General features: G+C 39.5%; 2 protein-coding genes across 2 annotated transcripts; one reads left to right on the top strand and one right to left on the bottom strand.

The window, feature by feature from the left end:
- Nucleotides 1–1,496: 1,496 nt before the first annotated feature.
- LOC128733846 (transmembrane protease serine 9-like) lies at nt 1,497–2,794 on the bottom strand (the record flags this gene model as incomplete). The annotated part of the gene is made up of 3 exons (XM_053827673.1): nt 1,930–2,794; nt 1,623–1,866; nt 1,497–1,563 (listed from the first exon to the last, which is right to left on the bottom strand). Coding segments are annotated over exons 1-3 (1,176 nt in total), but the record flags the coding sequence as incomplete, so codon positions are not given.
- Nucleotides 2,795–3,343: 549 nt separating this feature from the next.
- On the top strand, nt 3,344–5,470 carry LOC128734972 (transmembrane protease serine 9-like). Its single transcript, XM_053829393.1, has 4 exons — nt 3,344–4,240; nt 4,306–4,552; nt 4,608–4,795; nt 4,879–5,470. The coding sequence occupies exons 1-4, from the start codon at nt 3,376–3,378 to the stop codon at nt 5,268–5,270; spliced, it is 1,692 nt and encodes a 563-aa protein (XP_053685368.1). The 5' UTR covers nt 3,344–3,375; the 3' UTR covers nt 5,271–5,470.
- The last annotated feature ends 9,532 nt before the right edge of the window (nt 5,471–15,002 follow it).

Raw genomic sequence — 15,002 nt, 5'->3', positions numbered from 1 at the left:
AAATTGATGGTACTTGGAATCTTCTCCGCACAGACATTGGTATTAAGTAAACAAATTTTGATTATTCTCAAACGTCAAAACGATCAAGTTACCTCGAAACGAAACCGGCAATGAAACTAGGTTACAGTGTAACTTAGAAATGACGACATAAGAAATATTTTAGTTACTTGGTGACCACAACAGATTTAATTTTGGTTACCGTAACCAATAGCGTAACCAGGTCGAAGGCAAAGGTTACGTGCAACTAGAATGTGACTGAAATGTAACCTTCTATGATTAACACTGCCTTCAAGGCAATCATAGAATATCAATTTTTTAAAGAAGTAGGTAACGAAAAGCTAGATTAAATAAGAGCGCGTGAATTTTTCAAAGCTAGAATCATGCATTTCACCATAAATTTGAAACTGCATTCAAATTTGTGTTGTAATAACAAGCGAAATTTATACACTCTTCTATATTCAACAGTTAAATTTACTGCTTGACGTTGACAGCCATAGATTGAAATAATTTTCTTGTATTCTAGCAATATTGTAACCTGCTGCATTGTTTTCGCTATGCAATAAAAGTTTCAATATAACTAATTTGCCACCAATTGAAAGTCAGTTTACAGTTTATGTGTAACTTCAATAGTAACCATTTTGTAACTATACATGTACATATTGGTTATTGAGTAACTGTAAATGTAACCATGTTTAGTTACATAAGTTGCACTATTTCGGTTACACAACTGTTATATTTTAAGTTGCTGTAACCCAAGTTTTACATTTAAATTTGTCGCATATCAGCCGCTGCAACTCAATTGTGACAATTTGTGCTACTTGGAATAACATCCAACTCCCTCGTATACTTTCAAAATGAGTTGTGAACATTTTATATCGTTGGATTTCATAACACAAACTCAGCAAATATTCACGGTTTCATGTTGGCAATGATCCAATCCATATAATAAGACACATTAGTATAAAACTTTGGTCCCGAACCGCATAAATCGCAATATCGAATCGATACCGAACTGTACAAATCGCATTCCGTAGAGTTTGGCTCCGTAGCCCAATGGGGCACCACCTTCACCGATGCAAGGGTCACCAAAACCCAGTGGCCCGACACACAATTGTTTTTCGGTAATATTGTTGGGTCTATACTGGTAACATTTCGATCGGTCCTCTAACTGATTGGTTTCTTTTATAAGAACATTCGAGGCTTCTCCGTTCAGTCTATCGGTGGCATCACCCCATCCGGTGACAATGTACCGAGGTGGCTGGTAGTTTCTGAGACCCGAAGTGTGCGGTAAGCAAATCGGCTGAATATGATCTGTTGATCAATACGTATTTATATGTTAAACCTAATGTAGAAATTGTTAAGCGTTGTACAATACCTTCATATCGAACTTCTTCGCTCAAGCGTACCAGAGCAACGTCATCAGCGAATGTCGTCCAGGAAAACTCTGGGTGTGTGGTGATGCATTCAATGTCGTAATCTCGGACTGGTGGCGCACAATCCTCATCCCGGTCATTGCGATCAACATCCTGATCGATCGTGTGCTCACCCAGACGCACTTTGTCGCTGGAATGTGAAAATTTCTTTTCTTCTCAATTCGTTTATCATAATAATTCACAATTTACGGTAGTGAATAACCAAAGCAATGGGCAGCCGTCAGGATATAACGCCTGCTTATCAACGTTCCTTGGCACATGTAGAGTTTGTCGTTTTCCAATAATAGTGCCATCCACGGAAATTCAAACACTTTGGCTTGTACTCCACCAACGATTCGGTTTGGAATATAAACGCCACAATGCCGAGGAAGCAATTTCGAAGATACGTTCTTTTGTTTGGGTTCAACTGCTTTACAAATTTGCACCGTGTTTCCTGCAACATAGAAACAGATTGATGGTTAATGCCATCTCGAAAACACCTTCCAAAATTGTTTACGCTTAAAACTTATCCCTGTGATTTCACTGATCCACGAGACATAATGGTGTACCTTCGTGAACGCTCCATAACCCTTCGTGTAACAGTTGTTGGATCGGTCTGATCGAACCTGTGAAAAGGACACAATTCCGCCCAGGAACCAAGAATTGGCTCTTCGGAAAAATAACCCTCCTCCACTGTCACCGTTACAGACACCGGTTCCGTTTGTATATCCAGCACAGAACAGACCTTCGTCCAGAGTATGGCCGAAGAGCACACGATTAGTTTTCAAGCACACAATGGGGTCGACCACAGGAATGTCCGCTGTTTTCAAAATTGGCGATGTTTCGTCATTTTCTGTTAACCCCCATCCAACGACAGTACCATACTCTCCGGTTATATTAGGATCCAGATTCACACAAGCCGGTTGAACGTAATCGGTAAAGCGAATGGTTGTACTAAGTTCTAGCAACGCAATGTCGTCGGTTAATCGAGTAAAGTTGGCAAACTTATAAATTTTCTCGACTTCATGCTGCTGCACAAATGCAGGATTTACCGAATCCAGATCGTGAATTCCCAACCGAACAAACACACGATTCCGGGCCAGTCGGAAACCGTTTGCCGCATTCATGACGCAGTGAGCCGCCGTCACGATGAATTCTTCGCTGATTACGGTTCCACCGCAGACGTAATCCGTGGAACGACCTTTGCGGTGAAAGATCGCTGCATGCCATGGCCAGTCCCCCGGAGCGGTGTCCTGTCCATTGGTGATCAGTTCGTTGCCACCGATCTTCGGAATGCCACACTCCGGTAGAACTTTGCGTTTGCTTCGGACTGTAACTAACAGCAACAAGACTATGACTAGGATGGACTTTTTTGCTTTCATTGTTATGACAAGAGAGTGGAACTTATTTTTTCATTCATAGACTGAACGCTTGGATTGATGAGCGTGGACTGATAATGAGCTTTCTTTGAACTTTCGAATAAGAATTTGGCACGAACTCTAATCTGTGTAGCAATACAGTATTGCAGCGTTTTATTTACATTCATATACTGGTTTTCACTGAGCCACAGTGAAAACTACTGAGTGAAAACGAAATGCAATTAGGCTAAGTTAAAAATTATTAACGTGGTGTCCTTCCAAGTTTTTTAGTTACTTGGATTAGCAAAAGACTGATTCTGTCTGATCTATCAATAATGCATTATTGAATACATAATTCAAAAAAATTTTTGGTTTCATCTCTCTCTATCTCTTCAACTACGAAAAAGTGATCCACCTTAAAACATCGTTCAGTACAAACTATTTAAACAAATCCAATGAAATGTAGCAAGATTGTATGAGGCTGCATCAAGTATTTATTTATTAGTTCGAAGACTGCACCGTATCAGTATACATTCACTAGTCAAAGCGTTCAGTCTATGAACGAACGTAAGGTGTTTTCTAAACAAATTACTTTGATCAGTACAATGCAAGTTAAAAAGCTAACCATAGCGACACTCTGTGCGGTATTAGTTACAGTCAGCGGTAACCGCAAAGTTCTGCTAGACTGCGGCATTCAAAAGATCGAGGGTAAAGAATTGATTACCAATGGACAGGACACCGCTCCGGGGGACTGGCCGTGGCACGTAGCCATCTATCACCGTAAAGGTCGTTCAGTTGATTACGCCTGCGGGGGGACCATTATCAGTGAACAGTTCATCATGACGGCGGCTCACTGCGTCATGAATGTGGCAAACGGTTTCCAGCTGGCCCCCAATCGTATATTTGTTCGGTTGGGAATTCACGATCTGGATTCGGTAAATCCAGCATTTGTGCAGCAGCATGAAGTCGGGAAAATTTCTAAGTTTGCAAACTTCACTCGACTAGCCGACGATATTGCATTGCTGGAGCTTAGCACAATCATTCGCTTTAATGACTATGTCCAACCGGCTTGTGTGAATTTGGAACCAAACATTACCGGAGAGTATGGGACAGTTGTTGGTTGGGGGTTAACGGAAAATGACGATATATCGCCAATTTTGAAAAAAGCGGACATTCCTGTGGTCGAACCAGTTGCATGCTTGAGAACTGATCGAGTGCTGTTCGGACAAACTCTGGACGAAGGTCTGTTCTGTGCTGGATATACAAACGGAACCGGTGTCTGTAATGGCGACAGTGGAGGAGGATTGTTTTTCCGAAGGGCCAATACCTGGTTCTTGGGTGGTATCGTGTCCTTTTCACAGATGCGTTCAGACGGAACCAATAAATGTTATACCAAGGGTTATGGAGCGTTCACGAAGGTACACCATTATATCTCGTGGATCAGTGAAACGACGGGACTGCGATTTCAGCGTAAAATTAATTTTTTAAAGTCCTCTCGAAATGACATTTACTATCAATTTGTTTTAATGTTGCAGGAAATAACGACGTACAAATTTGTAGAGCAGTTGAACCCAATCAAACGAATATACCGTCGAAGTTACTTCCTCGGCATTGTGGCGTTTATATTCCAAACCGTATCGCTGGTGGAGTACAAGCCAAAGTGTTTGAATTTCCTTGGATGGCTCAATTAGTGATAAATGGCGAAATAGGGGCTTGCGCAGGAACGTTAATCAGCAAGCGCTACATTCTTACGGTCGCACATTGCTTTGGGAATCCTCTACCGTAAATTGTGAACTACCACCGCAAGCAAGGTTAAGTAATCATTTTCACCTTCTAGCAATAAAGTACGTCTAGGTGAGCACACAATCGATCAGGATATTGATTGCAATGGACGGAAAGAGGATTGTGCTCCACCAGTTCGAGATTACAACATTGAGTGTATCACTACGCATCCAGGTTATACAAGGCGGACGTACACCGACGACATCGCACTGATACGTTTAAGCGAAGATGTTCAATGTGAAGGTATTCTGTTGAACACTTAATGATCTCTTGTTTACTTTTTACGAGTTTCCGAAATATGCATTAACAAACCCATCAACCGACAGATCATATTCAACCGATTTGCTTACCACACACGACGGACCTCAGAAGCTACCAATCGTCTCGGTACATCATCGCCGGATGGGGTCGGACGGAAATGTTTGGGGAACCCTCGAAAATCCTGTTGAAGGCAACTATACCATTAGCGAATAATGCCGAATGTGAGAAATGGAGTCGCACAAATGTTACCGATAAGCAGTTGTGCGCCGGAATGGTAGGTGTTGACGCTTGTGCCGGAGATAGTGGAGCTCCCTTGGGGTATGGAGCCAAACTGTACGGAATGCGATTTGTACAGTTCGGACTGGTTTCGGTAGGACGGGGGTGCGGTATATCGCCATCACTCTATGTTAATGTGTCTCATTATATGGATTGGATCATTGCCAATATGAAACCGTGAAAGTTCGAGATTTTTTGTATGATAAAAGTTCACCATAAAAGGGTTTAGTTAGGAAGATTTTTGACTGAAGTTTTTGGAGCGTCTTAGTAGAATTTCAGGTTAGGAAGATTTTTCTCATATTTTGAGTTCAATTAGTTGAAAGAATCATCGACATTTATTCCATGCTCTTGCTGCCAAGCGCTACCACTTATGTTCATTAATTGCGAAATAAAAGTTGAACACGAATAAATTCGGACATGAAAGTAGAAAACCGAAGAATGCCCGATTCGCAACTGCAATTCGTCGTGTAATCGCAACTTCATCTCGGCACCAAAACCATTTGCACAGTGTTAACCTTAGAGCGGTCGCGTTAAAAAAAGTTACATAAGCGGTCGCGTCGTGTACTGAGTACACGGCGAATAATACTGCCTATATCTCAGGACTGACATGAAATAGAAGGTTGCGGTTTTCGACAAAGTTGTTTATCAATTTAAGACGCATCTGGACACGAACAATAAAGTTTGAAAACTGATCCGCTAGATGGCGCAAATGGCGACCAAAACAAATGATTCTAGAATCTCGATACTAGAATCTCTAATATCTCGGGACTGAGAAGAGATAGACGATTGCTGTCTTTGGCAAAGTTGTTTATCTGGACGAGAGCAATCTGACTGCGGATAACAAAATTCGGAACTGATACGGTAGATGGCGCTTATAACGAGCATATTGAGTTTTTTTGGAATATCTCAGAGTCGTGACGAGATAGACTGTTATTGTGTTCTACAAAGTTATTTGTTCGAACAAGACACATTTGGAAATTCATAACAAAGTTTGAAACTGTCTCAGTAGGTGGCGCGCGTGGTCAAATTATAATCTTATGATGATATCTCATGACCATGATACGATAGAAAGTGGCGGTTTTTGACAAAGTTGTGTGTCTAGACAAGACGAATTTGAAAATGATCGGTCAAATTCAGAACTGTCCCGCTAGATGTCGAAGTTGGTAAAATCATATTTCTTTTTGCGATATCTCAGCTTATGTCGAATAAACGGTAAAATGGCTTATCAGGTCTGGAAAAGAACACCAAAATGTTTGTAAATAGTATTCTTTTGACGATTTTCCCAAAACAGAGTTTGTGAATCATCGACAATGTTAACAAACTGAATAATGCACATATCACCTAGGAATACATGATACTTATTCAACTTACCCAAGTAGCACACTTACGATACTTTTATTTAAATCAATTTATTAATGACTCACATTAGTTGTATAACAATTAGTTGTACAGTTTTATAATGAGTATGTTATTAGGGAAGCTTGCTATGGTATGTTGAGGTAATGCTTTAAACATTAGAATGTTAGAATTATGTTGACACTTACCATAAAACAATACAAAACGAGCATTTGTTTGTTTTATTTCCTGCTATGATAATGAGAATGAAAAATGTACATTAGATTCCTAACAATTCTATAATATTCTTATTACGGTCACTTATATCATACAGGAAATAACACACACGTACAATAGATCAAACACCACAATAGATCAAAGAACTGGTCGCAGTGGTCCAAGGTCCCCAACAAGGAAAAAAAAAAACACACACGTAATACAAGGAAAGAGTAAAGAATTCGAGCCTAATGAAAAAAGCAAGCTGTTTTGCAAATGAGTATCAAGAGAGTGCACTTCAGTCGTGTTGTCGCGTTAGCAAAACAAATAGCTTTGGTTTTATCATCACGCACACGTTAATAATTGCAAGCATCAACGTTGCCATTATGCATGTCTGCCAAGTTAACTACGGGATACGTTGCTGGCCCAACAAGCCACTCGTCGTATGTTCGAGTCTCGACTGGGCGGTGCCGCTTCAGAGTTAATAGGATCTTTGCACTAGCCCAGTGATTTTCCTGTACTCTAATAACCGGCAGCGATATCTATCGATAAAGAAGGGTCAAGTTCTGAAGGACGTTTATGTTATCCATGCATGGTTTTGCTTTGCTGATAAATCTAGATTTTACCAGATTTTTTATTGCATGCCAGACAAAGTTCTAAATCTTCCAGATATTTGGTAATGTCCCAGATTTTTGCCAGATTTTTGTTTCTCCGTTCTGCAAAGGAGTCATCGCTCCTAATTTCAAACAACATTTTGTACCGGCGTTGATCAAAACTGGCAAGACGTTTCCCGAAAAAGTCCTCCCCATCGGTCAAATTGATCGCCAGATTTTGACATTTATTCGTGTTTGCCAGGTTTTCGAATAAACCTATTAGCGACCCTGGGAAGAATAGGGACTCAAACACTCTAAAATATTTTTTTAAGAATGTGATGGAAACGCAGCACGGGTTTCCAGGAATCTTGTTCTGGTGATAGTTCTATATAGACGATGTAGACGACGAAATTGCTTCGTCAAAAGCATTTTGATCAGTCTGTGCTCTTCATCTTGTCTTTTGATAAAAGTTGAAGCAATACGTATCAATTGCTTCTTTCAGGAAACCATAAAAATAGCTGTTGATTGACTGGAATTGACAACGCAATCGATGATGAAAAGGACAACGATACGTTATCTAACGTGTTTTGACTACAGAAACCACTTTGTAGCGAACAGCAGTGTTCTATGCCATCATGGTTCCGCAATATTCCGAAAATAATTTGATTTTCTCATCATCTCCACCTACTACTACTTCATTCCGAATTTAATTTACCTTCATCGGAAGCATATTGACATGATAAACAACTTTGTCGAAAACATCAACCTTCTATCTCGTCATGGTTCGGAAATATCGCCAAATGAATTAAATTTCACCGTATACTTCATCTAGCGGACTAGTTCCAAACTTCAGAGTTCGTTACCAAATGCGTCTTGGCTTTACAAACAACTTTGTAGTAAATAGTAACCTTTTAGCTCATTACGATTTTAAAATATTCTTAAATGAATTTAATTGCTTCATTATTAGCGCCATCTAGCGAATCAGTTCCGAATTTTGTTGTATATCACGGGATGTGTCTTAACTAGATAAGCAACTTTGTCGAAAGTCGCAACCTTCTATCTATTCACAAACTTGAGTTATTGCCCGCCGTGTACTCAGTACACGACGCGACCGCTTGCGTAACTTTTTTCATTTTAAAAAAGTTACGTTAGTGGTCGCGCTGGTGTACTGAGTACACGCGCGCGGACACACCATTTTTACAAGCATCTTTCGACCACTTTTTTATTTCTTTTTTCTATATTTTGGCATCATTAGAAAGAGGAAGAGTAGATCTTCGAATACAATCAAAACCTGGTGTGATTTGATTAAAATTTCGATGATTTTTTCGCGTTTTTCGAAAACGCGTGTACTCAGTACACTAGCGCGACCGCTCTAGGGTTAATGGCACGTCCCAACCTCGCTGCTTCCTCCGCTCCACTAACGGTTTCAGTCTACTCTAGAGGAAAGCTCCTTATGGACAAGATTAAACAATGTTGTACCTCGATTGAATTTGGGCTTGAGTCGACGTTCTCGTAAAATAAATATATTTTCGAGTGCTGTAGTAGAACTCACGTTTAAAATATTCAGTCAACTGTCGCATTATATACCTGGCTACGTCCGAACAACCGCAGAGGAAGTGGGTAGAAATGTTAGTGTAGCATCTACTTTTGAAAGTGCAGGAAACCCATACTACTTTCGTAGATGTTACAGGAAAACAGGGAATATCGTATTAGTAGGGCAAGGCAAACAATAAGGATCATGAGGAAGCTTTATTCAATCATAAAGTATGTATAAATAGTATATCTGGAGTATATCTGGGCAAAAATAGAACAATCTCACCAGCAATCCTTCGAGTGAAATATAGCAGCGTCATTGGAGTTTCCATCAGTGCATCTACCTATCCAATAATTAGTTTAATTTTTTCTTCTGATGACATAAAAACAATACAAAAATAGCACTAAAATGGCGTAACAAAATAATAAAAGTGAGCTATAAGTAGGGAATCAAAAGCCTCGAACGCACAACTGACCATGATATTGTCCTTACTTCAAAATGTAGGGACAATATATGAGGAAAGTTTGTCACTATTGCATGATAGTTAGGACAACAATAAGATATCGTAACTGTTAATCGTAGATGCAGATGTTTCACGACAACCATGCTGTTGCTTGCGAAAGAGACACACTGTTGTATCGAATACGTATTGTACGCAACAAATTCAAACCTATAATCAAGTCACACTGTGTCGGTAGCAGCAGTGTTTGGTAGTTACCAAGATAACGTTCGTTCGTAACTTACCAGTATTTATCCTGGTCATACCCGTGAGGCAACTTTTGGTTGTCTCTTTATTTTCTGGCTGCTACATAAATTTGATTTTATAGGCAGAGAGTAACTGATTTATCGCTCTTCCCCAGCTAGCACCAAATCGTACATCAACAACCGAAAATTATCGTAAATAACTCTTAACAAAATCGGAATCGTAAATAAAGCTTAATAAAGTCCTCCCAAGTTGATTTTCAGTCGTATATAATGATAATAGCTGACATACATACGATATTCAGCACAGAGTCTTATAGCAGTACGGAGCGGGTCGGGCTTAAACGGATATTGTCGTATATAATTACTTATATCGATGAAATGCGTATTTGTATTCCTCATCACGTATATCGCCTCCAAAACATGTCGGATATGTCAATTTTGCGCATCAAATACGATCTATTAGCTTGTATATATGTACGTAATGCTGATTTTTAACTTTTATATACATATAAAAATTTCGTTTGAATTTTTTCTTTATGGTAGGTTTTGACATGGAAACTACGTTATTAGATATATGAAAAGCAAAAATAGATTTGGTTTTCACGATCAATCTTTAGATAAAAATGCCTTAACGCACAATTCTTTCTCGTCTGTTGAAAAAATCTCTTTGTTTTTGAGTCTTGCCTCCTCCCTTCAGTGAACCAACATCGAAAAAACACAAACTTTATAAAATATTTGTAATGGCCTAATAAAACAAAAATCACCTCAAAATTGCACAGCTAACGAAGAGCTGATACAGAAGTCATGCAAGAATAACTAAAGATATTATAAATAACAGAGTAATCACTCCGTACTTAAATTATATAAAATTTAAAATCAAAGATATGAAATAATAACGTTCCAAATTTGCACTAAAAAGATACAAATATTACAGAAAATTGATACAAAATTGATATTGATACGACAGATACGTATTTCGCCTACGAATTGCCGGCTTCATCCGTGTCTGTTTTTTCAAGAATACGTACCTGTCGTGAATGAAATTATCACAGCAGCTTGTACGTCTGTAATTGTACCGGAAATTCACATAGTGCATGAAACAAAACCCTTTTTCTTCATTTGAATGTATCTACCCTTTGTCAGCTCCCACTCCTGTTGTTTTCCAGCCACTTGTAAATTTGTCTTCGTTTTGACAGCTCCTATAAAGTGAGACAAATTTTTTTTCACGTTTTCCGACCTCCTCCATGTCTATTCTATGGCCACCCTATTCTCCCATTTCAAATTCCCCTCTCGTCATCCAGCCACTTGTACAACTGCTATCGTTCTAAATGCAAGAGAAACGCGCTCCTTTAAGTATTTGAATATTCCTTCTCACTTGTAGGAGACAGCCTTTCTCCCTTTTGTCAACACCCTGCGCTGATTCTCTTATGTCAAAAAACATGGGTGCCAAGTTTGATGAAGAACCATCCAGACGTTCCGGAGTTACAGCGGAACATACATTCATACTCATGTCAGCACCTCTGTTGGCTCTTTTCCGTTTCTCCTTAGGGGAGCCCCCCTCCATAGCCCCTCCTTCTTGTCTCCTAGGTACTTGTACAACTGCAATAGATCTAAATGCAAAAGAAAAACAACCCCTTGTACTTACCTCCCCTCTTGTTTGGGACCACCACCCCTTTTGTCAATCCCCCTACGCTGATTCTTTTATGTCAAAGAACTTGTGTGCCATGTTTGATGAAGAACCATCCAAACGTTTCGAAGTTACGGCGCAAGAGACGTTCGTTCACACGTTTCTCATACCCCCTCACCCCTGTTTTTGTTTGCACCCTCTCAGTCAGCTCCCCTTTCTGTCTGGTAGCCAATCATTATACATCTGTTGACTCTCTAAAAATAAATCCCTATAACAGAAGAGATACAAAGCCTCCCTTTCATTTTCCTTATTTGGATCTCCAATCTCCCATCCCCCCCTCTCTTTTTATCAACCTCCCAGTGCTGATTCCCTTATATTAAGGAACATGTGTGCCAAGTTGGATGGAGAACAGTCAAACCGGTCTGGAGTTATAACGGAACATGCAATCATTCTCACGTTCATTTTTATATGTACAGATTTTCAGATTCCTTTTAGATCTACACTCAAGTCGCTTTTTACGCGACGTAGGATACGTCCCGCGTAAATCGAAACTGCGTAAAAAAAACAGCATAAATTCCGAAAATCGCGTAAAAAACCGCGTAAATTCCGAAAATCGCGTAAAAACCGCGTAAATTATGAAAACCACGTAAAAAACCGCGTAAATTCCGAAAACCGCGTGAATTTCGAAAACCGCGTAAAAAAACCGCGTAAAAAGCGACTTCAGTGTATTTTAGATTTCCTTGAAACTTCTTTTGGACTCCGTTTAGACTTTATTTAATGTGTAGATTCTTTTTAAACTACTTTAAAATTTCTTTCGCATCTCTGGTAGACTTTTTTTGTACATCCAATCTATTCTTTTAGACTACTTTTTAATTATTTTGTTTATTTTTTATTTTTGACGTAGGATTACGTCTTACGGCAAGTTTTGAGAGGGTGCGAGCGTCGCGAAAAATGATAGGTTTTGAGCGCTAATAGCTCAGCGGTTTTCCGATCGATTTTCAATATTCTTACACCAACCGTTCGGAAAATCTTCTAAGAATTGACCCAAATGAAGAAAAGTATGGATGGTTGATGTTAAACTATTGAAAAATTGAAAATAATGAACCTATGTTTCACCAGAATTCTCGCTTCTTGATTGGTTGTTGGAAATGACGTCATCAAAGTAGAAACACGTTTTCACGCTTCGGCTTATAATTCAGTCAATTTTCAATAGATTTCCTAGTTATTTACACCAATTGATCGGAAAATCGATTTGGAAAATATTGGATTTTCAATGCGCGTCATTGAAAAATTGAATTATTTTCATATTTTTGCCTTCCCTCGTCAGTGCTTCCCTAGCACGGATGACAAAAATATATACGATATAAGCTATGGGTTAAGCTTCCTTATGATTGTATTTAATTTACGCCCTATAGAATCCGATCGAAAATTGTTGAGCAGATGCTGAGCGTGTGTTGGAGCTGGAGCTCTCGTTTCGCTGTCGTAATGGAATATCTGGCTGCTGAAGTTCCGGAATTGGCAGGAAATATGCTGCTCGCGACAACGAAACGATCAGAATTATCGTCACTTGCAGCTGGCCATCCACAACGATGCAGAGTTGAACAAATTGCTGTTCGGTGTCACCACTGCTCAGAGAAGTGTCTTTCCGAATATGCAAGCTGTTTTGTTGCTGCCCAAGAAGACGGAAAAGAAGGCTTAAATTGCCACAAACATATCACGTCAACATAATGTTCATGAAGATTTGAGGAATTTTCGCTCGCTTTTCGCGATTTTAGTTCTATTTAATTAGATTGATTCTAATTGTTCGCCTCTTTTCAAATAATTTTAACCGATCACCTCTCGCGCTTCTGTTCGCTTGTTGCTGCTGGTTAAGTTGGTCATCTCGCAAGGTTTAATAAAATGAAATAGTTTTAGTAACATCTTTTGCATCTTCATATGAGAATTTGTTCGTTCTTCAAAGAACGGTTTTCGGTAAATGATGAAACCTAGGATGCTTGGAACGTAGGGCTTTTCACTCGGTTTTCTTTATCAACACAAATTTATCCATCACCAATGCTACAGTAATAATACGTAACGTAATTTTTCTTTGGCAGCAAAAGGCGAACGGCTCACTGGTAACTTTGCTCTTTTGTTCAGACTGAAATTGAAATGATCTATTTTATCTAATGTACATGATGGAATGAAGGACCATGAAAAAAAGGTGGGACCGATTCTTGTCGCTTGCTCTGGTACATAACACGAGGTAAGCCGGCGAACAGCATTATTCAAACGCTAGCTGAGCTACTGTCTACATCTTATTGGCATCTTATTGTCTGGACGCGACAAAGGAAGAAGCACTAAGGGCAATCGAAAGTCACGCTCGACTCGTGCACGTCTGCAGTTGCGAAGGAAAGTGTGCGGAGCGTGTGTTGGAGCTGGTGTACTCCTTTCGCTGCCGTGATGAAATATCTGGCCGCTGAAGTTCTGGAATTGACTGAAAATATGCTGCTCGCGACAACAAAACGACCCGAATCATCACACGTCACATGCAGTTGGCCACTTGGAGTGGTATTTCATCGTGGCTCTGGACCATACACAAACGGCTTTGTTGATCGCATTGCTGCTGAGGCTTTCCGGTTGGTCCGTTGCAACAAGCCGTGCCTGGTTTGCGGTTATCGGTGCTCCAATTTACCGAACAGAAAATTACGTGAAGTGCGTTAGTGCAAGTTTATTGCAAGCTGGAGTTATGATAATCAAACAATCAAAATCAAAAAACGACAAACCCTACATGACCTTGAAATGCAGTCATACATATATATTAATATTTTTTTTTGAAACGATGGTTCTGCAATTGATGAAGGGACGGTAGGGGAAAGAAATGAAAATTTTTTGGCGAAGGAGGGGAAGAGCGGAAAGGAAGGGGGGGGTATTGGTAGCTATGCTTGACAAGTAGTCATTTTGACTCCTACCTTTTGTCCAATACTGGAAGGTGCATGAGTCGAAACAAGCTGTAATCTATCCGGAATCCGGTTATAATCTTAGATTACAGCTTGTTTCGACTCATGCACCTTCCAGTATTGGACAAAAGGTAGGAGTCAAAATGGCTACTTGTCAAGCATAGCTACCAATACCCCCACCCTTCCTTTCCCCTCTTCCCCTCCTTCACCAAAAATTTTTCATTTCTTTCCCCTACCGTCCCTTCATCAATTGCAGAACCATCGTTTTAAACAAGATTTTATGTTTCCTTCGGCGAAAAAAGTTCAAAGGTGTCAAAGCACTCAAATCACGTCAAATTTTGAATCAAAGCGGAGAATTACCTTCATCTCTAATGGGAAACCTCCCTTCTTGATTACAAATTAAACGCATTTTGAGTGATAGTCTAGAGTCTGAGTCCCACTTAGTGTGTATACACTAATATGTGTAGAGCGTCTAATCCGCGTATGGATAGAAAATCCATAAAAAGTGAAATCAAGATTCGTTCCTTTCGTTTTTTATGCAAATTTTTTATTTATGTCGGATGATGGAACCCTGTGTGCAGTTAAGAGGGGGATTTTTTGCGAGTAGCATGCATGGCGATTATAGTTTCAACGTAAGAATCCGTAACCTTGATCCCCACCATGGCAATTGTTTGTCGATTTTTATAAATTTGCTATCGAAATGATTAGATGAAGCACATAGTTGTGTTAAATGGTAACATTTCTTTTCTTTTTCTGTCTTTTCAGGTATGTGATTTGACCATCTTACCTTACTGCAAATAAATGTAAATAACAGCGTGCAACATTGTATTAGTAAGAACACAGATTAGAGGTGGTGCCAAATTCTTATTTCAAGGTTCGAACACAGCACAGTAACTCAGTATAAGTTCACCAATCAAAGCGATCAGTCATGGGTGGAAAAAAAAGTTTAACTCTCCCATCAATCAAT

This window comes from Sabethes cyaneus, chromosome 2 (genome assembly GCF_943734655.1).
Source record: "Sabethes cyaneus chromosome 2, idSabCyanKW18_F2, whole genome shotgun sequence".
Classification (NCBI taxonomy): domain Eukaryota; kingdom Metazoa; phylum Arthropoda; class Insecta; order Diptera; family Culicidae; genus Sabethes; species Sabethes cyaneus.
The sequence above is the reverse complement of the archived record's forward strand: the minus strand, read 5'-3'. Positions and strand labels throughout refer to the sequence as shown.

What these genes read in the sequence shown, in the direction of transcription:
- LOC128734972 (XM_053829393.1), top strand. Translation starts at nt 3,376, where the DNA reads ATGCAAGTTAAAAAGCTAACCATAGCGACACTCTGTGCGGTATTAGTT. An exon ending in TGCTTTGGGAATCCTCTACC is followed by an intron (nt 4,553 to 4,607) that starts GTAAATTGTGAA and finishes TTCACCTTCTAG; the next exon opens with CAATAAAGTACGTCTAGGTG. An exon ending in CGAAGATGTTCAATGTGAAG is followed by an intron (nt 4,796 to 4,878) that starts GTATTCTGTTGA and finishes ATCAACCGACAG; the next exon opens with ATCATATTCAACCGATTTGC.